General features: G+C 39.2%; 1 protein-coding gene across 2 annotated transcripts in view; it reads left to right on the top strand.

Moving 5' to 3' along the window:
• Window positions 1–25,327, top strand: part of FBXW7 (F-box and WD repeat domain containing 7) — a 177,025-nt gene extending 151,698 nt beyond the window's left edge. For both annotated transcript variants that reach the window (XM_074541146.1, XM_074541147.1), the window contains 8 exons: window positions 5,265–5,399; window positions 9,691–9,814; window positions 11,677–11,813; window positions 13,480–13,593; window positions 16,646–16,827; window positions 17,861–18,086; window positions 22,047–22,257; window positions 23,290–25,327. In XM_074541146.1, the coding sequence (XP_074397247.1) occupies window positions 5,265–5,399; window positions 9,691–9,814; window positions 11,677–11,813; window positions 13,480–13,593; window positions 16,646–16,827; window positions 17,861–18,086; window positions 22,047–22,257; window positions 23,290–23,558 (1,398 nt within the window). In that variant the 3' untranslated portion in view covers window positions 23,559–25,327. The remainder of the gene's footprint in view (window positions 1–5,264; window positions 5,400–9,690; window positions 9,815–11,676; window positions 11,814–13,479; window positions 13,594–16,645; window positions 16,828–17,860; window positions 18,087–22,046; window positions 22,258–23,289) is intronic.
• The last annotated feature ends 2,431 nt before the right edge of the window (window positions 25,328–27,758 follow it).

The raw sequence follows: 27,758 nt of genomic DNA, 5'->3' as shown, positions 1-27,758 counted from the left end.
AAGCACATTCATAGGGGAGGCAGCTCTGCCCAAAGGGCAGGATTAAATGGCACATGCAGCATCATTCTTGCAATACAAAGTTTTTCCTGCAGAGAAACAGGAATAAGAGAACTTTCTTTGTGTACTGTATACTTGCTAGTCCAGCTTGGTACCTCTCTCATTTTATATGAAAATATAATTCCAATTAATTTTAAAGATAAATTTCTAGACGCACGTTAGGGGGACATATGTACTGTTTCAGGTAAAACTGTTCTTTGGCATAGAAGCTGGCAGTGACCAGTGATACTTAGCTACTTTGAGGACTGTCACCTGTATGTTGGCCTTCCATCCGTCTCCTGATAAAATCAAGACCACTTTGCAAATATTAAGAAAACTTAAGATGGTCTATAAGGTTTTTTTTAAATTTACTTTTTATGTGTATTTCCTGTTGTTATGTTTTATAATTGATCTAAGCCTTTTGTTTTTGAAGTAGTGAAATAATGCAGAAGGGAGAAACAGTTGTACAGTTGCACTTTCTCTTTAAAAAGAAAGTTGTATATGGATTTCAATGAAGTCTGGAGAGAAGAATAGAAAGGCATTTTATTAGATTCAAGTCAGTTAATTTCTTGAAGGTCTATTTATTTTTTCTGGTTTGCAGTGGCTCTTGACTTCAGGTCTTTTTAAAATCCACTTTAAGGGTTTTTAAAACCCAGTGCCCAAGTATGTCTTTACCAAATTTCTTTCTTTACAAGAAATTTTAAATCACCAAATTGCTTGGCATAAGGGAAAAAAGTCAGCTGGATGCTAAGTTCAGTCAGATGTTGTATTTGCTTTAAAAATTATTAAGCTCTCCATTCTTCCTACTTTATATACTTAGGGTTCTGGGGTTTTTTTTATTTAAGTAATTATTTTAAAATGGCATTTTCATGGAAAATTGATTTTGAAAAGTCGTTCCATACACACCAATATAGGCAATCACTTTGAATAACTACTTGATAATTCAAATGAATGCTATCGTTTTACCTACAACTGGAAGCATTCTTTTTCACAGCAGTTTAGATAGTGTCCAAAATGCTTTTGCTATATCTGGCATTTTTTACATAAATAGTTGGCTTAGTCACCTAAACTCAAATTGCTTACCATTCTCCCTTCCAAAGATGCTCAGGAATGAATACATGTACAACTGAATACTCCACCTCCTCTGTGAAGCAAGCATGAAGATTGTACCATGGCCAGCATTGCAGCATTTTCTGCTCTGTGTCTTGTGGTGGGACTAGTCAAGGGCTGGAGTTTCTGTGCAGCCCCTGCATGCAGCTCTGGGGAGATCTGCACTGCAGCTTCCCACCCCTCCTGGCTGCAGCACCGTTCCTGCCTTGTTCCAGAGCAGTCCTGCAGACTCACAGCAGGTCCCCTGCCCGTCCCTTTGGTTTGGCTCTCGTGGCAGTTTTGTTGCGTACAAGTTCAGCTGGTTTCAGAGAAAACTCTACGTGATCCAACATCTGGAAGGGTTGTGGAGTCTGAGCCACTCACAGCTCCTCTAGACAAGGTCCACCATGTGTGCTGCAAATGTTCAGTCCAGGGGACCAGGCTGGGGACTGGGACTCTGATATGGGTTAATGAGGGGACTTCAGCACCAGCTGCTCCTGAGTCCCTCCTGTGTGACAGACTACTTGCTGTACAGCTCTACAGCTGCAGATGGTGTTTTTTTCAGTGCTTATGTGCTATTTTTATCCAGACTAAGGTACCCTCGGGGTGTGGGATGGCAGGGTTTTGGATAACTGATCCAAGACCTGGACAGAAGCAGCTCCAAGAAGAGCCCTTCTGCAGGTCTCAGTAATGACAGACCTCCATTAACAGTATTTACTAATGGAGAACAGCACCCTGAAGTTAAACTCTTTAAAATAGATTGTCCTTAATATACCTATTATAGCAAAAGGATATAATTGCTACAAGCTGTAATTGTACAAATTGAAGGTAGCAGATGAGAGCTGAGCAATAGAAGGAAGAGTGCAGGTCATGGAAGAGGAGAGGTGCAGAAACAGATGATGGTAAAAAAAACAGGCGGCAGGTCAGACAGAAGGTGCGAGGTGGAAGTTGTAGAAGCAGCAAAGATGTTGTTTATACTGATTGTAAGGAAGGGAAGACATTTACCCAGAGTAGTGCAGGGGGAAAAGAGGGGATAGTTTTCAGGTAGGTAGTGCCATAGTTACAGCAGCTGCTTTACTGGATGAGGAAAGGCTGGTATGAGCAGCCAGAAGACTTTGGCTGACAAATCAACGCCTTCCCGAGGAAATGGGAGCAAAGAGGGGATATGTTTCTTTAGGATTCTGAAATCATTCAAAGAGCAGTATCAGTGGGCCCTGCTGGCTTCCCAAAGGCTATGTTAATGAATCCTAGAGTTATCTTTTCCAAGGAACCCCTGCTCATAATAAAAACTTTAGTTCAATTTTACATTAAAATTAAATTTCAGTTTTGAATACAAGGAAAGCAAAGGAAGACAATTAAGCAAAAGTATTTTAAAGATAAAGTATATTCTTTACAAGGGCCTTCAGTCTTAAAGGGAATTGCCTGGTAGAAATCGAAGGTGTCTGGTCACGATGCAACCTGTCTCAAAAGTCTCTGGTCTTCTACAAAGTTTAAAACTTTGCAAACTGGCTCACAGTTACTTTTTCTTTTTGTTTTGCAGCGTTTGTTTCCTGTTGTTTCTCATCAAAGCCACAGTTAATCCTTTTCCCTTCTGCCTGATGAGCTACATGCAGTTTTCTTGCAAGTGGATCAAGCTACAGGGCCCAGAAACAGAATTTACTAGTCTTGTCTTCATTAATGCAAATAGTTGTGTTCATCTGGCAAGGCTTCCTCCCAATTTTCCATGCCAGACATTTCCCTCAGAGACCCCTCACCAACTGTAGCTGGAGGTTTGTTTGCTTAAGTGAAAGACTGAGGAGACAATGTCCTAGAGACAGCATTTTGTAGCAGTTGATTACTTAAGAAGATCTGTAGGAAGCTGCCTGTACCCATCCCCTAATGATGACAGACAGATAAAAGAGGGTTCTGCTTTTAGTCATTAGTAACTCTTTCTCATTCTGGAATCTTTCCCCTTTTCTGTCCAGATCTGTATTAAGTTTTAAAAACCAACTAAGTGTAAGAGAGTTACAGATTAAGATAGCATACAGTGACATTATTAATTAATAACATGTTGGTAACTGCTAGCAACATTTGCCACAGCATCAAACAATGCTCTTCAGGTAGAGTTGTTCTAATTTAGTAAATGTAGCTGCTTATAAATTAAGAGTAGACTGACCTTGGAAATTTATATTATAAGGAAGTAGTACCAGTATTGCTTTCCCTCTTTTTAATTCTCCTAAATTCAAACACGGCTGACAGATGACATTAAAGACTGCAAACGTTTGTACCTAACACCAGCTAAGCTGTGGGTTAATGAAACAAACAGCAGTTGGAAAATTGGTGAGATAAACAGTACTTCAGTGCGTGATTTATGGAGAACTGCTCTGTGATGCAAATGTTTCTATTGAAAGAAATTTATAATAAAAGCTGTTTACAACAGCACTGCTGCAAGTTTGACTGAGACAGTCTGGTTTCTTTGTAATATTCTGAGGTATTGGGTATGGGACATGGAAACCCTCATCTCCTGTGGTGATACTGCATACACACAGGTGGATGGGGAATGTTTTCTTGCCAGCTCAAACCATTTTTCCAATTGCCCACAATGTGTGGAAAGGCTCAGGTTAGGAGCTTCCTCTTCCCTTAGCGTAGGCTGCCCAGTAGCTGGCACACATTGCTGCAGGCGGGGGCATGGCAGTGGGGCGAGGCAGCTGCAGTGCCAGAGCGCTCGCTCCGGAACTGAGCCACCTCTTCTGCCCTCAGGCACTCAGGTCACTTGGAAGTCCCCATGGCCATGGTTTGGGTAAATTATACTCCTACTGACATTTCAAGTATTTTGATGTTTTAATTAGGGAGAAATGATGCGATGTTGTGATCTTTTTATGTGGAGGAAAGCTGGGTATTTATCTGCTTTACATTCGCTTTCAGAAATTCCACCTTCTTCTTCATTTGCCTCATTGTTCTGGCAGAAACTGTACAGTACACTAACATTGTAGTATTGTGGAGACCAGAGTGAATTTTCAGAGTCAAATCCAAATTTAGAGCATAAGTAGTAAAGATCCTGAGATACATGGCAGACTAATACAGAAATCTAAATTGTAAGGTATCTTGCCCTCTTTTTTTAAGTTTGAGTTAGCCTCTTATGGTAACTGTAATATCATTTGTATGTGCTAATTTACTTGTAAATGTCATTCTAGAAGGCATTTGAGAATAGGAATGTGAATCTGCTCTCAAAAACTGTGATGTCTCATTTTCTCTCTAAGGCTTTATTTTGCTCTAATTCTGTTGCTAAATCAGCTAGCAATAACTGTTGTTTTTTTCTGTAAAGTTTTTTTTCTTTCAGTTGTTTTCATATAACGAATCAACGCTCTTTGATGAGCACAAATGAGTTTAAGACATGATTTTAGATCCTCAGTATATTAAGTTACAAATTTTTTTTCCTACAAACGATGCTACTAATCTGCTATGCTCCCAATTGAGTGCCTTATTAAAATCTTCAAATTTTATAGCACCCATTAGTAAAAACATGGAGTAAGAAAATTACCAATCAAAATTCCCTGTTTATTCAAGTGTAAGTTGATACTTACAAAATATGCATTGGTTTATAGCCAAGATTCTGAAATTACAACATTGTCACTTAGGGACACACTGTAGTAATAATCAGAGAGTAAGCTAATGTACTTTTCAAGAAAGTTTTTTACTTTCCTTTCCTCTTATTTCAAGATTTTGGTCTACCAGATGAAACAAGAAGATTAAAAGCTCTCATCTCACTTGAATGCGCAATAGAGAAAGGGTGTTCATTCTATTGCAACCCCTCCGTTGTCTGTAGCATGTGTGTAGATTTCATCAGCTTCAAAAGAAGCTTAATTAATTCAATTATTATTGCTAAATATTATTATCTATTTAATTGCCAATCTGTATGTGCGTATAACAAATCCTTTCTTAGCTTATGAATTAGTGTAGTAATTTTGAATATTTTGTGTTGATTAACTCCTCATTTTTGTGTCATTAGCATGAGCATTTATCTCCTGGCTTTTTATATGCTGTATATAGTTCAATGAGGAAACTTAATTTGCCTTATTGGCACAGCAGTGGCACTTATTGGTATAAACCAAACCAGTTTGTTAAACTAAGCTCACTCTTTGTTTCTTCTTCCCTTGCAGAGCTGGAGCGGACCAGAGAAGTTGCTTGCTTTAGATGAACTCATTGATAGTTGTGAGCCAACACAAGTAAAACACATGATGCAAGTGATAGAGCCCCAGTTTCAAAGAGACTTCATTTCCTTGCTCCCAAAAGAGGTGAGAATTATGGGGTAATATTGCATTCTGAAGTGCCTGGGCTGCCATCTTTAGAAAACTTCTGTGCAGATTTTGCCAACGTAGCAATGTAAACTCATGTTAGAGGTTCACTGTTTGGAACACTGCCATAGCATGTCTGCTGTAATTTCAGGTTCACATATCTCTGTCTCTTGATAGCATTTAGATACTTGGAAATACAGATGACCCCTTTAAACAAAATCCCAATAGCTCTAAAAATATCTCTGTATCTTAATTGGGCCAATTGTGCTTTTTTTGGGTAACTAATTCTGTTAGGGCACACACACACACACAGAGATTTCCTCTGGATGTAAGACCTCTCTGCACATTATTCTCTGAGTGTAAGCATTATTTTTAATGCTGTAAGAGGTGAGTGTTTTGTTAATGTTATTTTAAAAATTTTTTTTAGACAAACAGAACCCTAAAATCTCTACCAAATATACAAAAACTAAACCCAGAAAAGCACTTCTTACTAAGGATCAAGCCAAACTGTAATTAGCAGACACCTTACAGTAAATCCTCCACTGAAAATCAGATCATGTTGTATCCAGTTAAAGAGAAACTGAGATTCAGATTTTGGTGTGTGTAATTAAGTGTTGTCCACACAACAGTAATTTGTGATGTCATCACAATGAGAACATAAGGGTGGATACGCAAGGTTATAAACCCAGTTTGCTGGAGTTACTGAATAAATGTATTTTAGCTGACTTATAAATAGTGCTTCTCACCTTGATTGATTTTAGGAAGGTAAGTCTCAATTCCTAACAGTTTGAAAAGCAGGTTCTTTTAAGTTATTCTGGTGTTTGTATTTGGTTGCTATGTTTGACATGGTTTTATTACCTGAAGACTGTTTCATGTCTCTGTTCTTTGACACTCTTTTCTGACATATATCCTATTTTTGAATACTTGCATGTACAAAACCCTTCTTTCCTTTACTACACTGTCATATCTTCACAAGTCTGGAAGTGTCATAGCCTTCCCTTGCTGGCTGGCATTTGTAAGGGTTGGAATCAATTTATGCAGCAAGTATTAACTTAGTACACAGGACATGAGATTGGTATTTAGAGAAGTAATTCCTGCAGCAGCCTTCTTAGGGAGTGGAAAGGACACTGGGGGAGGAGAAGAGTTCAGCAGCACCCCTGCATGGTTGCTCTATTTCTAGAGAAGCTGTCCAAAGCATCAGAAACAGAGGAAGGCAACAAGAATTTATGTTTTGAAGAGACAGAAGATACTTTGCCACTTCTGCATCTAGTCAGTCTGGAAATTCAACAGACAATTGATAATAGTAACTCAGAGATCAGTTCTCTTTGCATGATTTTGTGGCAATACTCACTGAAGTGCAACCAGTGATCTAGCTACACTGTAACAAAAGATCATGTTATAATTTCAGTTTTCACAGTTTCTTCACAGAGAAAATACAGTACTTAGCAGTAAAACTTCCTCACTTAGGTTTCTTCCCTCCCCTGTAAACTACTAATGTTTAATTTGTTTACTTCTGGTGGGATTCCTGCCTCTTTAAACCAGAATATTGTAATGTGTAGCTTCATGACAGGCTGACTTCACCAGTGAAGTTGGCTTGAATAATTTTTGCTTCCTAACTCCGAGTCACTGTCACCAGAATTACCCGAGTTAAAGAAGCCACGGAGCTGACTCCACCATCTCCTGTGCTGTTCCCTCGGCCAGATCTCCCCAGCAGGGCTGTCCCCAGCTGCTGAGTGCTGGCTGCAGTGGGGGGCGATGCTCAGAGCTGTGGGGGCACGAGTGAGTTGTTGGGGTCAGTAATTCCATGAGGAGGCTTCCCTGGCACAGGCAGCCCCCTGTGCAAACACGCTCCCTTGGGCTGTCGCTCCACATTAACATCTGTGGTTAGCTGCAGTGCTGCTGGATGCTGTGCACTGATCTTATTACCAAACCAGAACAGGAAGATGATGTGGACAGCAGGGTTTTGCTTGAAAACCGTTGTCTGCAATGCAAAGGCAATAACTGAAATGCCAAATAACTGTGGAAATGTTTGTTTTCCTCCCAATAACGCAGCAGTCAAACAGTTAATATGAAATAAATACTCTTGTTTTCTTGCTCAGACTTTAGAAATAATTATTCAAATTAGTTATTTATGAAAATCAGGTTGAGACACCAATAGATAAGGAGTTCTGCTGAAATCAGTAATAGAAATGTTGTTGGTTCTGTGTGCTTAAGTGAAGAGGCAAGGAACTGCTTGCAGTTGGGTGTTATTAACACTTCAACAGAGAGTAGTCGTAAATCCAGTTCAGTCAAAGGTCAGATCTTTGCTACCTGAAATTTTCTTATAACTAGATCCATGAGCTGAGACAAAGGGATGTCATCTTTTATCCTCTGCTAATCCTAAAGTCAGCTGTGGGCTGTGTTGACCATTGATGACTGTTTAGATAAATCTAGTCTAAAATAAATGTTACCCATATTTAACCTGGTTTAGACTCAGTTGGCTCATAGGTTTAATTAACACCAGCTTAGCAAATGTCTGTGTTTGTATAGATAGTAATTTTAAAGTAATATTTAAACAAACTGCTGTCAACTGAGGAACATTCAGCAAAAAATGGAAAGGGGCCGTGTCATGTTTGAGTTTTGTCACATGCAGGTCTATGTGATGTGTGTTAGGAAACAGCACTGAAGTAACTTCACATGCCAGGAATGAAGACAGAATGTCTAAAAGGACTAGTACAGTTTTTGCTCCTGTAATAGAGAGCCTTACACCAGATCCCAAATGCTGACACCCTGAGTAAGGAGAGAAGGTTCTTCAGGTTTGTGGCCTGGGGTGCCTACAGGATCTAACACATCATTTAAGGCACAGGTCCCTCTAATGTGGAGTGCTATGTGCTCCCCATGAGCTGCAGGTGATGACTTGCAAACAAGGTGTGTGTGCAACCAAAATGCAAGTAGTTGCAACGTGCTGAATTTTTATTTCCTGCTCACCCTGGCTTGTCTAGATCACTAAATGTTTCTCACAAAATAAAGTGAAAAATCTTCTGAGGTCAACAGCCTGCAGTCATGACTTCCTCAGTAAATTTCCATCTTTGCTGCTTTGAAGGGCAGATTCTGTTTATATATTTCTGTTTATCTATCTAATCTCATAACTTCAGTTAAAAATGAAATTGAACATCCTAAACACAATAGTTGCACGCAGAAGTAAAAGTGGGTGATCTAATTTCCTTGACAGCTTCTGCATCCTGTTAATTACTGAGAAAGTCCCCAATGTAAGCATGTTAGTAGTTCTCTGCATTCATGTTTATCAATATTGTTCTTTCTGCAGTGTTTTTAGGAACTCTGTGCATTTCCTGTGACTTTCCTGCATCTTAAACTTACTTTCCGTGACCAGGGAGTTGCATTGTTGGTGTCAAGTAGAAAAGCTGTACTTGGTCATCACACCCTTAATGATGCACTCCTTGTGTTTAGGATTGTGATTTATATGCCTCTGTTAAAGGCTTCATGGAGAGGTGGAGATTTTGGGGGCTTTATTGTGGTCACTATATGGCTTAGCTCAGTCTGAGAAGGTCTGAATTTTTCCCAATAAACTTTAGTTTTGTCACGTGGAAAAGCTCATCTTCAATTTACTTTCTGGTACTCGTTAGGATTTGCCCTGTGGTTTTGGTAACAAGCTCTACTGAAGTCACATGGCCTGATGCTACTGGATCCAAATCCATAAAGCTCCTTGTAACTGCACCCAGGAGTGTGTTTGAATTCTCATCAGAAAATTAGCAATACCTACACTGCCTTTCCTATGACTGCAGAGTGGTTTGAGCTCTGGGGAATGTAGCATTTACTTGTTCTGTATTTGGGCTTTCTGAGTGATGTTACTCATCACAATGTACATCCCTATCTGCTCACATGGAGAGCACTGTACTTTTTAGTTCAACCTTCAAAATAACTTTTGTTGAAATTGTTAGGTAGAATAACATAGACATAATTACTTTGGTAATAATTTTTCTAATGATTCAAAGTAATATTGCTTACATTTTTAAAAAAAAAAAGTAATTATTTCAGCTGACACCTATTTTCTTGCAAATGCAAGAATCATTTTGTGATATGATCTGTGAGGATTTAGTTACTTACGATGATTGTTATATTTCCACATGCCCACAGGAATAAACTGGAGTCTGTTAAGTTTCAGAGATTGTTTAATAATTTATCGTTCCAATTTTCTGTATTTCAGCCCCTGATGTGTGATAGTAAATGGAGTTATTTCACTTTTCTCTTCAAAAGCAGTACAGAAAATACACTTTCTTCTTATTTTTTACAGCTGGCACTGTATGTGCTGTCATTCCTGGAACCCAGGGACCTTCTGCAGGCAGCCCAGACTTGTCGTTACTGGAGAATTCTGGCTGAAGATAATCTTCTCTGGAGAGAGAAGTGCAAAGAGGAAGGTAAGGCTGAGCAAAATGATGGATGTAATGGTCAAAGTGTTGCCATCATAAAAAGTGCAGTTCATTTATATAATAAGCTTAAAGTTTTACGAAAGCAATTAGTGTGACTTTAGATTTAGTGCCAGTTATGCTTTAAGCTACATGGTATGTATCTCTGTTGGAAGCAGGGAATAGAAATAATCCATGGAGTGCTGGAGTTTAGACTTGAATATCTTGTTTATAAAATATGCTAGTTGCATGTTTTTAGAATACAGTTGGGATTGCTTTTTGAGGATTGTGTTTATTCAAAATGCTACCAAAAGAAATAACAGCTGAGGTGTAAAAATGATAGGAGTATAGCCTGGCAGTTGTAGCGTGGAGGAAAAACTGTTTCAGTGCTTGGTAGAAGGGCTGCTGTAATTTCACGTCACTTGTAGGATAATTAAGGCAGAGGTGGCACATGGAAGTGGGAGAAGGTGCTAAAAGGTTTGCTTGGAGAGGGACACACAGTCCATTAGCCACGTGGATATTATCCTGCTCATGCCAATTCAAGAAGATATGGTTCTCCAGCACTGATATGAATGGGCAAATAAAAGGCTCCCATGAAAGTAGCTGTGTATTTGTGCACATGGAGAATGCAAGCTCTTATTTTTAAGGATAATTGTAGGAACAAGAAGTCTCTTTGGGCCAGGAGGGAAGGGGGGGTAGAAGACTGCATACATGTGATCCCAGATCAGTCTCATCGTGGACACAGGACCCTGTCCACACTGCCTTGGATTATGGAGGCAAGGCCTTCTGAGGGGTTGATGCAAAGGCTTCAAAAAACTAAACATTGTCAGTTGTAGCTGGCTATTTGTGAGGGCACCTAATATGCTTTCTTTTGTGATGGAAAGCAGGTGTCTGACCTCCTAAATCTTCTCTACAGATTCTCCTCTTAAAAATTTTGGTGAAAATGCATTAAAAGGACAGAGTGATAAAAAGAAGGTTGAGAGGGAAATGAGCTTACATTTGTGAGATTACAAGTAAGACTAAATACATCCAGGTAGGAGAGCACAGGCAAGCAGGCCAGTATTGCAGCCTGCTTAGCCTCAGTGAGCTGCTCAGTAACACGAAGGAGCCCTTAATTCAAGGTTGCAGGCAGAGACGGAGCTAAAGGCGGAAGAGTGAAATCCACATACTGGCAAGACACAAGACTCCTGCCAGTAATGAAATGCAGTGGAGAGAAGAGCTGCATAGAAAAGAGAGCAGGGTGAGAGAATTGTAAAAAAAGCTGTATCTGTAGTAGCAAGGGTAAAACAAAGCTCTGCTGCTTAAGTGTCAAGTCAGAAATGGCATAGCTAAACTTAAATTCCAGCCAAGAGAGGACAATGCCAAAAGCACTCCGCCTTTCAGATCAAGAAAGTAATTAAAAGCTCACTAATACCCGGAGTCACAGTGAACTTAAAGGTAATGAAGATGGGTGACCAGAGTGGAGAACCACAGAGAGAAAGGTTGACTTCTCGAACTGTTCCAGAATAAGCATGTAAATAGTTAAGGAGGTTTTTGGACAGTGCCCATTTGTAAAAGGCAATATTCTGCTGCATTGCCTCAGAAAGGGGGATCCAAACCCGAGCTAGGAGGTTGCCAGCAAGGAATGATGAACTAGAGCATTTTCAGTTGTGATTATGGTAATGATTATGCTGAACTGACAAGGACAGAGAGAGTATAAATCTCTGAGGAGCAGGATGGTGTCACTGACACACAAATGTTGGCATGCAGGAGATTGTTACATTTCTGCCATATTTTAATGTCAGGGGTCATGGTAAAGGTTTGGGAGGGAAAGTGTTTTCTGTGGGGTGGCCTCATCTCTTCCCCTCCCCCCCTTTTTTTAAATTCCATTTTAGGGATTGATGAACCATTGCATATCAAGAGGAGGAAAGTAATAAAGCCAGGCTTTATACACAGTCCGTGGAAAAGCGCCTACATCAGACAGCACAGGATTGATACCAACTGGCGGCGAGGAGAGCTGAAATCGCCCAAGGTGAGGTTCTGAGCTCTGTGCACGGGGCCGTGAACAAAGCAGGAGCAGCTCGTGCCTTGGCCTCTTTCCTTTGGACAAACAAGACTATCCATGCACAAAAAGCAGTGAATTGCTGCTACAGAAAAAAATAATTCGTGTTTTAACCCACCCTGGATTTAAATTATATTTTGGCCACCATTTTGGCAATGTGTTACACTTCATACTGCAGAACCCTTTCACCGCTCTTCTAAGAATTCCTGTACAATTTTGGGAATTATTATAAATATGCCAGTCTCTTTGAGACAGGTAATCATGGAAAATTGATTTGAAATACTTATATTTAAACATACAGACACGTATATTGTACATATATAGGTGTATACATATGTATTGGTAGAGCCTGGGTCATGTTGCAACCTAAAATAGTCCACGACTGTTCTGTGATTAATTCATGCTTTATTTTTAAATATATTCTTCTAAATTGAGCAGCACAAGACAATCACTTCATTCTGTGTTAAGATGTCTGTGGGGTTTTCTAAATGTTAAAATTATTTTAATGACATTGGTATTTATCATTGCAACCTTTCCAAATGAAGACATGAAGCAATATTTCAAACCTTTTGTAAATAAAATAGCAACTCTCTAATCAAACCTGATAATGAACAAGCAGCCAGAAATGTCAAGAAAACCCATATTCATGGCTTTTTAAAGTTTTAAGCAATTTACCTGTTTTCTTAATTAGAAATAACAAAATAAAAAAAGAACAGAAGAATTCCCTTGGAAAACCTATGGCTATATCCTGCTGTTTATTTGGCCGTGACTTATGTGCATCTCTGGCAACGGTTCTGTATTTCTTGCGTTGATATGCCACATCAAGTTATCTTGGAATTATTATTAAAATTACAGCCTCTGGCTTTATCCAAATGCCATTTCATTTCAACAAACATCTTAAAAAACGTTTGGATATCTTAAATAAAAAATTCTTCATCCTATATATTTTGCTGAGGATTTTTTTCTTTTGCTGTACTGCAATATACAAGATATACAAAATTACAGTTTTTCCAAAATCAAGCACTGAAAATCCCACCTCTATAAAGCAACATTCCAGTCCACATTCCCAGCACATGGAATTGTTGCTTTTGTTTGCATTTAATTGAGTTGATGGTTTTCCAGTTTTTGACTTTGGTGCTGACTGGCATTTAACAAAATACAATGCTTGGCTGATAAGGGAAAAAAATAGATGTAGTCAGCCTTGACCACTGAAATACAAATACACAGCAAATAATCAGCCCATCCTTTTCATTCAAGATTGAAACAAAAGGTAACAGTAAATTGAAAATCAACTGAAAAATAAAGAGATGGAATAACTGCAGAGGAATAGAGCAGTGTCCAGTTACTAATTCAGCCCACTTTTGTTATTGCTTTTTCCTGGTACTTTCAGGAGGCTTGCAGTAGCTGTAGTTGCCTGATAAGCAATGCATCATCACTCCATGGAAGGAGGGAAGCACCTTCTTTGGTCCCAGCTGGCGGTAAATTAGACTTGACACACGGGATTAAGGGGCCTTATTATTACTGAAGCAACTCTAGCATTTTGTAATTTATGAATCAGAAGAGCACTTTGTTTCTCCTGCTTCTCTAATCTCCTGCATTAAATTGTGACTGTTGCTTTTGTGTTCTTGGTTGCCAGGTGCTGAAGGGCCACGACGACCACGTGATCACGTGCCTGCAGTTCTGCGGGAACCGCATCGTGAGCGGCTCCGACGACAACACGCTCAAAGTGTGGTCAGCAGTGACAGGCAAGGTGAGGTGCCTGCTCTGCTGCGTTCCCTGGGAAGTGAGCACAGGCAGGGCATGGCACAGCAAAAGGGCTGCTGGGCCATCACACCGCGCTGCGGGGTGGCCTTGGGTGCTCTGGGGCAGGACTTGGAAGATGTACCGGATAAACATGTGAGTTGCCTTTTCCCACACAGAAACTCCTCCAGTTCAAAAAAGTCACCTTGATGTGAAATTGCAATGCTGCTCGTGTTACCACTGGCATATATCCTTGTTCTCTTGGCAATTCTGCTATTCTTGTGGAGTCGATTGTGACATGGATTTTAAAGAATTTGGACAGAAACATTACTTTATCTTCCTTAAAGCTTAACTTAGGCTGCATCTACCCCTCTATCTCTTTTTCTCACTTATCTTCTAGCATTCTTTCTATTGTTTTCAAGTTTTTGCAATGGAGTGTTCATTTTACTGGCTCAGATTTCAAATACAGAGTTTGTTTTTCTTTCCAAGCTCTTATATTGCTGAGCCAGAAAAAAAAAAAAAATTAACTTGCTTTAGGTTTAAATATTTCCTATTAAATTAGATCCAGCTCAGGCAGGAATTTAATAAGCTTCAATAATTTAATTCTGGCTTAGAGGAGCAAAACAATATGTGCAATCAAAAAGACAGTTCTGAGCATTTCAGTCATGTTAGAACATCACAGCTACTCAGCCCACAGGTTTTTTTTCTGAGGTGACTGACCGACCAAGGGTGTAGAAAAGGCCTTGGGGAAACTACTTTTTCCTTTTAGACTGGTATTGTGTGCACTTAGCTTGGATTTAATGGTATAGATGACAACAGGACAGCTGCTGAGGATAACGTGTTTAAGATGTGAAAGGTATCCACTTCATAATGTGGAAGCTGAATGTATTCAGCATTTGTCATTGCATGCCCAGAAGATCCTTGAAGGGATTGCTAATCCTACTGTGGGTAAGAATAAAATTAAGAGCCATAGGCAGCCTCACCCTGCTGCTGTTGGCTTCCCTACAACACACTGTCTAATGAGGGATCCCATAATGAAATGTGTGTCTATTTTAATTGAAAAGGGCAACCTAAACACAAATGAAAAATACTTTCTTTGTACATACCGCACTCCCAAAAGCAAAATGTTCCCTTAAATATATCAAATTAAGCACAGTGGCATGACTTAACAATTACTGTTCAGTAATTTTTTGAAAGTAATTGCAAAACCTAGTGTGGCCATTTACCCCAAACCTTTAAGAGAGCCAGAAATTGTGTCTGAAAGATGGAAGCATGCTGTATCAGCCCTCATGCTTACTGATGCTGAAGAATTAATAAAATAAAGAAACCCTAAAGGTTGGTTTGTGCAAATGAACATGACTAAATAATTCCCTTGACAGATGTAAAGCCTAAAATAAGGATTCTGTGTTCTTGCTTCTTTAACAGGATGATTTCTTAAAATATGAGCACATTGGATGAAATAAGAAAAAAGAGAACTGGAGAAATGAACATCAGCTATGAACTGAAAACGATGGTTTTGATAGCAGTGAATTAAGCCAGGAGCCAGTAATTGCAGAAAACTGGTTAAAAAATTGTTAAAGAACAGTAAAACAAAAAAGCAAATTATTTTCAAGGATGCTAGAAAGAACAGGATATTAACAACAGGAATTACTATACCGTTACTGATGCAGAAAAAATACTTTGGAAGAAAATTCATGTGATGGAAATACAGCATGCAGTGATAATAGAACATTTCAGCAGAAACTCATGCTTACTACAGAAGTTGTGGTTTTTCCTATTAGAGTTGATCCAGATAACCTGTGTTTGATTTTTTTTTTTCCTGAAGTAACTTTTGGCTTAATATTAGTGCATTAAAGGTATGATCACAAGGAGAAGATCCAGGACAGGACAGTTAGGAGGCCAAAATGCATCAATGTTTAAATAGAGTAAACTGAAAGACTGGGTATTTAGGATACATTATCTCAGATAAAAAATATTGGACTGCATCAAGAGGAGTCAACTAACAGTTAAAGGAAGGCCACGGCAATTAATGCCACTTAGCATTAGATTACAGAAAAAGAGATCCTCAAACTGCCTTGACCTCTTTTCTCATGCAGTTACAGGTTTGACTGATAAAAATAATAGTGCAGAAGTAGATGGCTGTGTGCACTGAAAGACTCTATCCCCATGACAGAACTGAAAAAAAATAGAATAATGCAAAAATCAACATGGCACATATTTAAATGGGTTAGAAAATGGGTAATTATAGAGATCATGTTGTTAAAGTAAATGCAGAATCTTCATGGAGTATCTTTCTAGAGGAGTCTTGCAAGGATCTTTCCTTGTCTGTACTAATTAGCATTTATTGCTGCCTGGTGGGAAAGCATATATAGTCATTACTTGTAGGGAAAGCAGCCTGGGAGACAGAGACGAGCCATTGTTCCGGGCCGACAGGGGTTTTATAGGGGAAGGTGTGAGCAAACACTGTCTGTACATGGTGAGAAATCATGTCATGCATTTGGGATCAGAGAAGGGAGGCTGTGCTAATGTAGTGTGGGATTCTCTCCTGGGCAACAGGAAAGTCTGAAACATGGTTTTGCAGGAGGGGTGCTGTAGCTGTGGTTTACAGAGAGCAGTGTTTCTTGGATAAATAGACAGAAAAATACAGCAAAAATATATGGTTTATAGATTGGTGGTTAAACTACCAAGTGTGTGCTCTCTCCTCTTCTAACACGCTTCAAAAAGCTATTGGAAATCCTGCAGTGACTCAGAAAGATGCCAGGAATATGACTCAGGGCTGCAAAACATGTCCTTGGATTGAGAAATGTGGAAAGACGGCTTAGTTTGTCAAGGGAAAGATTACGAGAAAAATTCGTTATAGTTGAAGTACCAACAGTTGAGAGAGAAATTTGATGAATATTTTTTAAAAAGGGGAATTTTTTATTAGATGAGAAAGAAGTTTCCAGGGGTCTTCTGGCTCTTGCTATGAGAGCTGACTCTTACCTCCAAGATTGCTTTTTCTTAAAGTATCCGTTCCCCTGTGTCAAAAGGATAACTAAGGAAAATGTTTCTTTTCTTTTCAGTGTTTGAGAACACTGGTTGGGCACACAGGAGGAGTGTGGTCATCACAGATGAGGGACAATATCATCATCAGTGGCTCCACAGACAGAACGTTGAAAGTGTGGAACGCTGAGACCGGGGAGTGCATCCACACGCTGTACGGACACACCTCCACCGTGCGCTGCATGCACCTCCACGAGAAAAGGTGAGTGAGCCTTGCTGCAGAGCTCCAGCCACAGCCTGGCCCCGCATTGTACACTCCTGCTCACAGGAAGTGCTCCTGAAACCGGGGGACCTCATCCAGCACCCAGGGAAACACAAACCAGGCAAAACATACATCGACACAAGGGAGGAGATGATTAATAGGAGCAGAAGCATGAGAATACTAAATGAAGAACTGGAAATTGAGTCATGTACTTCAAAAAGTCACAGTCTGCGTTATTTCAAAGCTAATTCTTTGTTACACCATGATCCAGTCTCCCACACAGAATAATTTCTTCTTTTGTCAATGCTACAAACTTCTACTCATTTTACCAAATAATCGTCTAAGTATTTCACTGCCGTATTTTATTTACATTTTAACTGATTATAACATAATTTTTGCAATAATCATGTCTTGATTCAACAAACATTAGCTGAGCTCTGTTATTTGGCTGTGGTATGGAGTTGTTGACAGATTGTTGGTTGCATTTCTTATTTTTTGAACTGATGAGGTTTTTCTATATAAATTCCATTAATGTTCATTCCATCTCATTTCTGTTATTGCCTAAAAAACCTTATAGAAGTATAAACTGAAAAAAAAAAATCAAGCAGAATAGCTGTTACTTTACTAAAAGTGAAATTTTGGAAGATCTTTGTTTATTTGTTATAATTATTCAATTCGATTATTAAAACAGGATGCCTGTAGCACTGGCTGGAGCTCACCATGTTCATAGGTAGATACAACAGCCAACAGAATTTCTCGTGACATTGTTCAGGAATGAAGAGCCTTTTTAAATGCTGATTGCTAATTATCTCAATTAGACAGATCCTGAGGAGGTGAGTAGAGAAAGGAAGAATGGCCCTCCAGTCATTTGAGACCCCATTACAATGTCACACCAGGCCAGAACTTTGGTGGCTGCTGCACCAACTCTATCTAATGTCCCCAGTTAAATCTCAGAAGCCACGTGTAGCCAGGTTTGACTGCTGTGGTGCTTCCATGTCCGGTGCTGAGCGCAGAGGGGCTCTCGTTGCTGCAGGGTGGTCAGTGGCTCTCGCGACGCGACGCTGCGAGTGTGGGACATAGAGACGGGCCAGTGCCTGCACGTCCTGATGGGCCACGTCGCCGCAGTTCGGTGCGTTCAGTATGATGGCAGAAGGGTTGTAAGTGGTGCATATGATTTTATGGTCAAAGTGTGGGATCCAGAGACAGAGACCTGTCTGCACACACTGCAAGGGCATACTAACAGAGTCTACTCGTTACAGGTATGTGCTTTTTATCTGCTGCTTTAGTTTCCTTAAGTAATGTTTAAAGTCAGTTTATTTCATTGTTATTAAGTTGTGGGTACCTAGTACAGAATTATACAGACCACAAGCATACAGAGGCATCTGTAATAATCCCTCTTTCGTTTTGTTACACTAGTTATACATTGTCTTTATTTAGAAACTTCTTTAGAGTAGCATTTTTTTAAAGGAGCCAGTACAATAAAGCCCAGGTCTCTATACCAGCAAGTAATGTTGTTGTGGATTGATGGGTTGTTTGGTTGAGATTTTTTTTCAAATCTTGCATGTATTTTGGAATTATGTTTTTGCTTTCCTCAAGAATTCCAAACTTACTGTTTTGAATAAATCAGAGGATATAGGAATTGACACTGTGCCAAAACCCCTATTGGATTAATGTTCTAATTTATGGAGTTCTGTTTATCCTCATTTTCTAGTCCCATCTTCCAATTCTAAACTGTAATTCAGAGTAAGGCTGAACCTAAAATTTTAATGATCCTATGTAAATCTCCAGCTTTCTGCTTCCTCTTCTCTAAGTACAGGCCAGATATACAAGTGTGAGACTGTTTCAACAGCAACATGTTAATGAAGGTGCAAGTTTTTATGGTGCTGCTTTGTGGCATCTCTCTATTGCCAACCAGTTACCCACAAAACTGGCAAAGATACACACAGAGCTCATGTCTTGGGTCTTCTTACCTTTACTAACCCAAAACATCATCTTGTTCATTCATGGAGTCAAAGCATCACTTCCAGGCATTGAAAGGCAAAAGAAATTAATTTCATGCTTGTGCCTGTTCACACCACAGTCTGGCAGGACTTGAAAAAGAAATCAACAAAGACAGTTCAAAACTGGGAAATGGCATTCAGCATGTAACTGCTCTGGTTTGTGACTCAGAAAGTGAAGCTCAGTGCTAGAGACATTTTTCATAAAGTATTTCATATTTCCCCATAATATATTAAATATGAACAAAGTTCCTAATTGGTTTCCTTTCCCAAAAATATGTAGCAAAATCTATCAAAAACTCCAGCCTTTCTCTTACATTCATATGCTGAGGAGTGTTCTCTAGACAAGCAGAAAGCAAGTTAAAAATGCTCTACTACCTACCTACCTACCTACCTACCTACTTACCTCACAAACATAGTCTGAGGATTTATTTTGTGTGGGGCAGTTTGGGAACAGGGGTCTTTCTGCCTTGTCTTCACCACTGGCTCTTGTTTTGGCTTACAAATATTTATGTCTAGCTGATACTGTAGTAATAATGGATCAAATGACTGGGTTATGTTGCACATCAATATGTTCTGAAACAAAGGGGAAGGGGGTCAGGGAGGGCAAGCTGGAGGCTACAGATGCTTAAGGTTTGGAGCAGAAAGATTCTTTAAAATTGCTTAATGGCTCCTGTCTTTCAGCCTGAAATAGCCCCAAACAGCAGAATTCCCATAAATAGAATAATCAGATGGAATAAGCCAGTCCTCCAGGGCAGGCTCTATAATATCTCCATATTTCTCCATGTGTAGACCTAATATTTTCCAGAGATCCTTATGCAGCAGTTACATGCCTTTGCAGTAACCCTCAGATTTTCAAGGTTCATGGATAACTCACTGATCCAAACCATTGTTTGTTTCACTGCAGCACCATCAATTCCTCTGCATGCCCAGCCTTAAACCTTTCTTTCTGAATACCTTATGAACAGGGAACACAATTACTTAAGGGGGATTCAAAAGAATTCAAAATTTGTTACATCAATCAGGTTTAATTCTTTTAAGGATAGAAAAATATTTTCTAGTGTTCCTAAGTCTGTTGGGCTATCTGGCAGTCCTTGTCTTTTTATTTGAAGTCAGATTATTTTCCATCCTCTTTTGAAAGCAGGAGACCCAAAAGAGGGTCCAGTCAGAGTCTTATCAGTGCTTGCTAGAACTGAAAGGACATTTTCTTATGCCTTCCATTCAGATACCAGAGGGTCTTTTTTAGTGTATTTTCACCAGGAATGCAGTGCATACAGCAGATAAGCAGTCTGTGTGGCAGTCACTCTTCATTCTTTTGAATCTAGATGCCATGCCCAACCATGTCTGACTGCAGAGATCTAAGATACTCATTTTCTGCAGGTCTTATAAGAAGCAGCAGCCCCAGATAGTCTAGTTCCCTTAACTGGGTTTGGTCCTTGCCTTATCAGGTACCAGTCAGTCCACATGGACAAGTAGTGTCAGATTGCCTTAAATATAACCAAGATTCCTGTCCAGCCTCCCTTCTCCCAGGCTGCAGCTGTACCCTCATTCATTCCCTGCCAAGTTCAAATCCTCACACTTTTCACTTGACTTCTACACTCTTTGCCTTTGGTCAGTTCTACTGTTTCAAATGTCACTCAAATCCTGATGAAAATAGTAAATGCCAGACCTCTCTGAAACTCTTTCTGCTATCTCTGATAGTACTCTGAACAAAGTAATAGTATCCCTGCCTCAAATTTGTCTCCCTCTTTGTGAAAATACAACCAAGACATTTGCTGTTTCACATGGCTTTTTACTCTGTCATGGAAAAAAAATCATATTGGTTAAGACAATTTTCCCACAAATCTGTGTTTGCTGCTACTTACCACATTACAAAGGGCTAAAAAGTTCCTTGTGGAAATTGAAGTTAGGCTGATTGATCCATAATTCCCCTATCCCATTTTCTTCAATAAAGGAGGGAATTGTAATTGCCATCTGAAACTTGTCTATCTTCCATGGTTCTCAAAGATAGCAGCAGATGTCTCTGAGACTGTCTTAAAACAACTTGCCTTATGTGATTTTGTTCCCCCATTCTAGCAAAAACTTGTACTCATTTGTCATTGGGGCTGTGAACCTACGCTCACATGGCTGAGGACTGAGACAAAAAGAAGTTAAATAGCTGGCCTCAATCAGTGTGTCCTTCCCACTAAGGATAAATGAGGGCTTTTTTGGCCTTCCTCTTGGTGTGGTTTTGTTTTGTTTTGTGATGTTTTTGGTTGGGACTTTTTTACACAATAGTGAAATGGCTCTTGCTAGTTTTATCTTGTGTTGTGCCCTGCCTTTCTGGTTTTGTCCCACTGTGCTCTTTTATGCACATCTATTGATCTAGTTTCTACTTTTTGTACAATTCCTTGTGGTTCAGCCAAGTGGGTCTCAGTAATTTACAATACTTCCTATCTTTCTTTCACACAGGATAGCTTGTGTCTTTAAGAAACTGCCAACTGTCCTGAACTCTTCTTCCCCTCAGAGAATAGATACATAAAATCCTCATGGGAAGGAAGTCTAGGGTTTTTTAAGTATTCTTTCTTGAAGCTCACTGGTTTTATTCTATTGCTTTTTCCTTTTTTTTTTTGAGAATTCTGGACTCTTGTGTCATTGTCACTATAGCTCAAGCTATTTTCCACCTTTCTGTTCTACATGGTCAGTCCTCTTGGTCAAAAGAATCTCATCTCTTAGCCTGTAGGCTTTCCCTGCAATGATGGAAAGTTACACTTCCTTATTGTACACAATTAGGGTTACAAACAGCAAAATTCCAGATTTTTCAATAACATTCATGTTGTGACTTTTGTGTAGATGATTTTTCTCCTGCTTAAACTCCCTTGGATTGTAAAAAGCAGGGTTGGCTTTTTAACATCTCCTTTAGGAAAAGTACTTTCTCTTACTGTTGCACATTGCAGGTTAGTCAGGATCTGCTGTGTTTAAAGGAGATGTATTGCATTTCAAAGACCAGTGGTTCAGAGTCTCTTTTCAAACCATGTCCCTCAAGAGCCCACATGTCTTGAACAGAAAATTGCACTGACCACGAGGTATCAAAACACCCCCATCTCTACTGAGTTCTTACTTTGTACTGCAGTTTCTGAATATATATAGTATCTAACCTTGCATTTAGTGAATTAAATGCTTAATAGCCTTCTTTGTAAGGTCCTAATATAATTGTTTGTAATAGATTTACCTTTCTTGTAGTTTGATGGTATCCATGTGGTGAGTGGATCTCTTGACACTTCCATCCGAGTTTGGGATGTGGAGACAGGCAACTGCATTCACACTCTGACAGGCCACCAGTCACTCACAAGTGGAATGGAACTCAAGGACAATATACTTGTGTCTGGGAATGCTGATTCTACAGTCAAAATCTGGGACATTAAAACAGGACAATGTTTACAGACATTGCAAGGTAAGTTTAAACTACCTTCATGTCAATCAAGCAGCCTACAGTGATCTGTACTGCAGATTTTACATTAAAAAACTTAAAAATAATTACGTACAAAGAAGCAAGCAATGGCCACTTAAAACTTAAATATTTTTCTGATGACAGCTGTATGATCTTTTTCTGAACTAGAAGAACAAAATGTATTTAATCTAATCTATTCAAATCACTTGCCTATTATGAAAGGCAGATGGTCTGGACTGATAGCAATTTGCTATGGGTATATTAGCCTAATAAGCCACAGAAATACGTAGGAAATTACATCTCAAAATAGACAGTCTATGTATTTATTTAGGGGTCACTTGAATGTTTCAAAGCCTACAGTTTAATTGGATCAGGAGGCAAAGTACACTGTCTGTTGCAATAAATCAAGAGATGCAAGTGGAAGATGTTTTCCTTATTTCAGTAAAAAGAAAGAGTTTTTTTCTCCTTGTTGACAGTTACCACTTAGGCGTCATGCACACAAACACAGGCTTGTGTTTCTCCCCACAAAAAAGGTCTTATATCATTTTCATATATCATATGCAGCAGTGCTGGCTGGAGCAGAAAATTAAATTTCCCTGTAAAGCAAACTCTGCTGCTTTAACATATATATTTATATGTCAGCATATAACTGTCAGTATTTACTGATGGAGTAATCTCATAATAACACCTCAAAGGATCTTGAAGACAAACTCTTACCTCATTGAGGATGGTTAAGTTCATTTTCATTGATGTCCAGTGTGCCCAGCTGCCAACATACAGCACAATGAGATCACTGAAACAAAGAAGAAGATACTGGGGAATTTTTTTATATCTGCTTTCACTTTTTGAAAGCATGGCAAGGCTTCTGCACCTTTTACTATACAAACCCAGGAGATAAAGCAGATAGTTCTCTAATAGTTCTAATAGATGGAAAGAGCTGTATGCAAATAGCGAGGTGTTTATTCTAGATGCAGCATTGCCTGACATTGCTTTCTAATTAATTACAAACAGAAATGTTTTTGTTTACCCTTACAGGTCCCAACAAGCATCAGAGTGCTGTGACCTGTTTACAGTTCAACAAGAACTTTGTAATTACCAGCTCAGATGATGGGACTGTAAAACTTTGGGACTTGAAAACGGGTGAATTTATCCGAAATCTAGTCACATTGGAGAGCGGGGGAAGCGGAGGTGTCGTGTGGCGAATCAGAGCTTCCAACACAAAGCTGGTGTGTGCAGTCGGGAGCCGCAACGGGACTGAGGAAACAAAGCTGCTGGTGTTGGACTTTGACGTCGATATGAAGTGAAGGGCAGAAAGATGAATTTGTCCAAACGTGTAGACGATGTTCTCCTTTCCCTCCCCCCTGAAAAAAAAAGAAAAAAGAAAAAAAAGAAAAAGGAAAAAAATCCCTTGTCCTTGGTGGTGCAGGATGTTGCCTTGGGGCAACAGATCCTAAAGACCTACAGACTACGAAGGAGAAGACAAAGATGACAAATTATAACTGACAAGAGAGGCTTTTGCTGTCTCATCACATAAAAAGGCTACACTTTTGACCGGGGCAGCTTTGCAAAAATCCAACTTTAGAAATGAAACCAGGTGCAATTAATTTCTTTACTTTCCTCCAAATGCTCATTGAGCCATTTGGAGTGAAAAAAAAAAAAAAAGTTACAGTTGTTGTTAACAGGTTATTTTACCACAAAGCTGTTGAGACGAGCTGCACAGGCGAGCCCGCTCAGCCCCCGGGCCAGCCCGGGTGCCGCAGCCCCTCCGAGCAACGCGCTGTCCCCAGCCCCGCTCCGAGCCGGGGGTTGGAGCAGACTGCCCAGGGTCCCTTCCAACCTCCACCAGCAGTCACTGGCTGGCTTTCAAAAACTAGAGAGCATCTGCAATGAGAAAAAACAAACAAAAACAAAGAGTCCATTCCTGGTGTGGAAAAGCTAAAATATTACTGTGAATTGTTTTGTACAGTTTTATCAGAGCTTTTTCTTTTTTTTCTTTATTCCTCTTTTTCTTTTTTTTTTTGCCAACCATTGCCAATGTCAATCACAGTATTAGCCTCTGTTTAATCTATTTACTGTTGCTTCCATCTACACTCTTCAATGCATAAGTTGCTCTGAGGTGGCAAGTTGTCCTGGATTTTGAGAGTCCTCTGATGGATTTAATTCGCAATGCTGGTGCTAGAAGTAGGTCTTCAATTACGGGATTGTTGTCCCACCCCTGTACTGTATTCCCAGTGGCCAAACTTATTTATGCTGCTAAATGAAAGAAAGAAAAGCAAATTATTTTTTTTTATTTTTTTTTCTGCTGTGACGTTTTAGTCCCAGACTGAATTCCAAATTTGCTCTAGTTTGGTTACAGAAAAAGACTTTTTGCCACTGAAACTTGAGCCAACTGTGCCTCTAAGAGGCTGAGAGTGGAAGAGTTTCAGACAATTAAGAGTGAAGTTTGCCTGCAAATAAAGAATTGAGTGTGTGTGCAAAGCTTATTTTCTTTTTTCTGGGCAAAAATTAAAACACATTCCTTGGAACAAAGCTATTGCAGCCTGTTCTGTGGGGAAATTTTTCTTTGTGAGGGCTGTGGTGAATGGAATGAACATACATTAAAAAAAAAAACTGACAAAATTTTTTAAAAATATTATAAAATACAAAAATTAAAATAAAGTTGCTGGTCAGTCTTAGTGTTTTACAGTATTGAGAAAAAAACAACTGTTACAGTTATTTCTGGGAGGAACTGACAGAGCAAAAACTTAAGTTTTTGTAAAGATGTCACATGCAAACAAAATGAGAAAAGAAAGAGTCAAATGGTTTGCCTCATTCTCCAAGAGCCACAACTCAAGCTGAACTGTGAAAGTGGTTTAACACTGTATCCTAGGCGATCTTTTTTCCTCCTTTTGTTTTTGTTTTATTTATAGTCTGATTTAAAACAATCAGATTCCAGTTGGTTAATTTTAGTTATGTAACAACCTGACATGATGGAGGAAAACAACCTTTAAAGGGATTGTGTCTATGGTTTGATTCACTTAGAAATTTTATTTTCTTATAACTTAAGTGCAATAAAATGTGTTTTTTCATGTTAGTATGTCTTTTTTTTTTTTACGTTTTTTAGTTGTTAATTTATTATTATGTATCCTGTGAGGGGTAAAGCAGGTCGAGTCGCTCATCTTACTGGTAGATGCTAAAATATGTCTTCGGACTTCTTATATAACCCTTCCACAAACAGGTGTGTGAGTGTCCTCTCCTTCAGTTGCCATGTAGGATTTGTCACGTGGGTCTGGACAAACATGGGGGAAAAACATTTGCTCTTCTCACAAGGAACGTGTCAGGACCTTGCTCTGGGGGGGAGGCAGCTATAAAAAGCTGCCAAAGTACGTAAAACTTCTTCTGATAGCATCTTGTTACTGCATCTTAAATTGAAACCTGATGTTTATTATTTATGGATTTTAATCAGTTGATTGCAGTTGACAGCAAAGAATAAATCCATAAATACAACCAAAATCAGTTAGGATTGTAGGAGAGTCTGAAATAAAGCTTCAGAACAAATATTAAAATAACACCATTCCACATCAGTCCAACAGCAGTTTAATCAGGGCCCTGAAACCAAGGTAAGTCATCATCTCTCAGAAACTTAGCACTTGAGTGTCAGGTTCTGTCTCAAATCTCCTTGACCAAAATCATTGTTTTCTTCTGTGTAAGCTTTTCTTTCAGGGCATAGCATTTGCTTGTTTGTGACAGTTTTCCCCTGTAGAAAGCTGTCATTAAAAAAAAACAACTCAAAACAAAACAGTAGAAGAGAAAATGCATGGATGGAAAGGAAAAATATTTATATACTTACACATCTATGACTATGTACAAACAAAATTTAATTCCAATCCCTACATTATGCAAAACATGCAATGGTGAAGGATCATGCTTCCATCTGGCCTCTAGAGATTAAAAAGCCATCCGAACTGACTGAGCAGCTCCAAATTGCAAAAATCTGTTCCTTGGGTTGGTGCTTAAGGAAAAAAAGCTTGCAGCAAGCACTGACAATATAAAAGCTGTGATTGCCTATTGTTTATGTAAAAGCAATTAAAGAGTTAATCCTTTCCTATAATGGCAGTGAAAGACTGCGGGGACATTGCATGGTTGTGCTGAGAGTGCAGGCCGGGACGCTGAGCCCCCCGATGGCAGAAGGTGCCCCAGTGTGAGCTGAGGCGCTTGTGAGAGGGCATGGAAATAGAAGGGTAGAAACATGAATATTTAATGCAATGAGCAGAGCAATAGCTTTTAAGATTATGTAATTTTCTTCCATGATTTGTAGAAATTGCAACAACATGTTTTCAGTGAGGGAAGGCACTGGCCTGATGGAGCAGGAGGATGAGAGGTTTCTGAGTAAGGTTGTGCTGGAGGGCAGGAATTCAAATCTGGGTGGAAGAGTGAGCTGACAGAAGAGGGAAACTAACAAATCCAGGTGTACAAGTCGGTTCAAGTACATTTTAAGCAGCCAATATGGCCAGGAGGAAAATGTGCTTAACCAAAACTGAGAAGTTTTCCTGTTGACAGTGTAGGTCCAGCAGTATATAATGTTCAAATTAATACAGAAAAACAAACTTGTTAAGCAAACCATATTTCAGATTCCTTCATCACAGATTTGGGTTCAAATAAACTATTGGCTGCCAAGATATGTCAAGACTGTCACATTAAATACAAAAAACAACACAGTACCTAAAAATATTTTTAGAAAAGCTTTTCCCATTCAATGAAACAACTTTACAAAGTTAATTGTGTTAGTGCTTTAAGGACTTCTAATTTTGTGAAGTCTGTTTAGCTTTGTAGGAGTTGCTTATGAGCTATCTGAACACAGCTCAACAAGCAGAAATTTTGTGATTTAAGTGACAGAACTTCAAAGATGGGCCTGTAGTAAACACATTACATGTAAGAAACCGTTTGAGCAGTTTCTCTTTACACCCCCCCCTTTTGTTGATGTACTTACCATAATATAGCTCACAATATGAACTCTTCTTCTTTGGCAGCACATGCTCCAAGTAGACTGCTGAGACATCTTCCTTCCATGTAATTAGATTTTGATTTTAAGGTGGGTGGAGTGTTTGGGGCTTTTTAAAAATAAAAACATTTAAGGATATTTGTATAAGACTATAACATCTTTATGCTCTCAATGCACAGGCACTTCTTAAATCCAGTGGCTTAGTCATCATGGGCTATGTCAAAATACTGCAGCTATCCTAGGGAGATAACTGCAGTGGTGTTTCTGGCATTTCTGCTCTCTTCTTTTCATGCTGACTCCCCATTTTCTTGTAGTTTTAGTCCTAGAAAGAGCTTCTTTATTTTCTCCTGTATGTGAAACCACATCAACAACATAAGGTGTTTTTTTAATGTTGTAATTTTTAATGGGCCTTGATCCAACAGTAAGTCAAAACTAGTATTACCACTTCCTCTAAGAGGAAGACCTGTTCCTGTGGTCTCAATTTACTTGTTCAAGAGATAGGACCAGACATATAACAGCTGTG

Source organism: Zonotrichia albicollis, chromosome 5, assembly GCF_047830755.1.
Source record: "Zonotrichia albicollis isolate bZonAlb1 chromosome 5, bZonAlb1.hap1, whole genome shotgun sequence".
Classification (NCBI taxonomy): Eukaryota; Metazoa; Chordata; class Aves; order Passeriformes; family Passerellidae; genus Zonotrichia; species Zonotrichia albicollis.
Note: the sequence above shows the minus strand (reverse complement) of the source record. Positions and strands in the feature narration are given on the sequence as shown.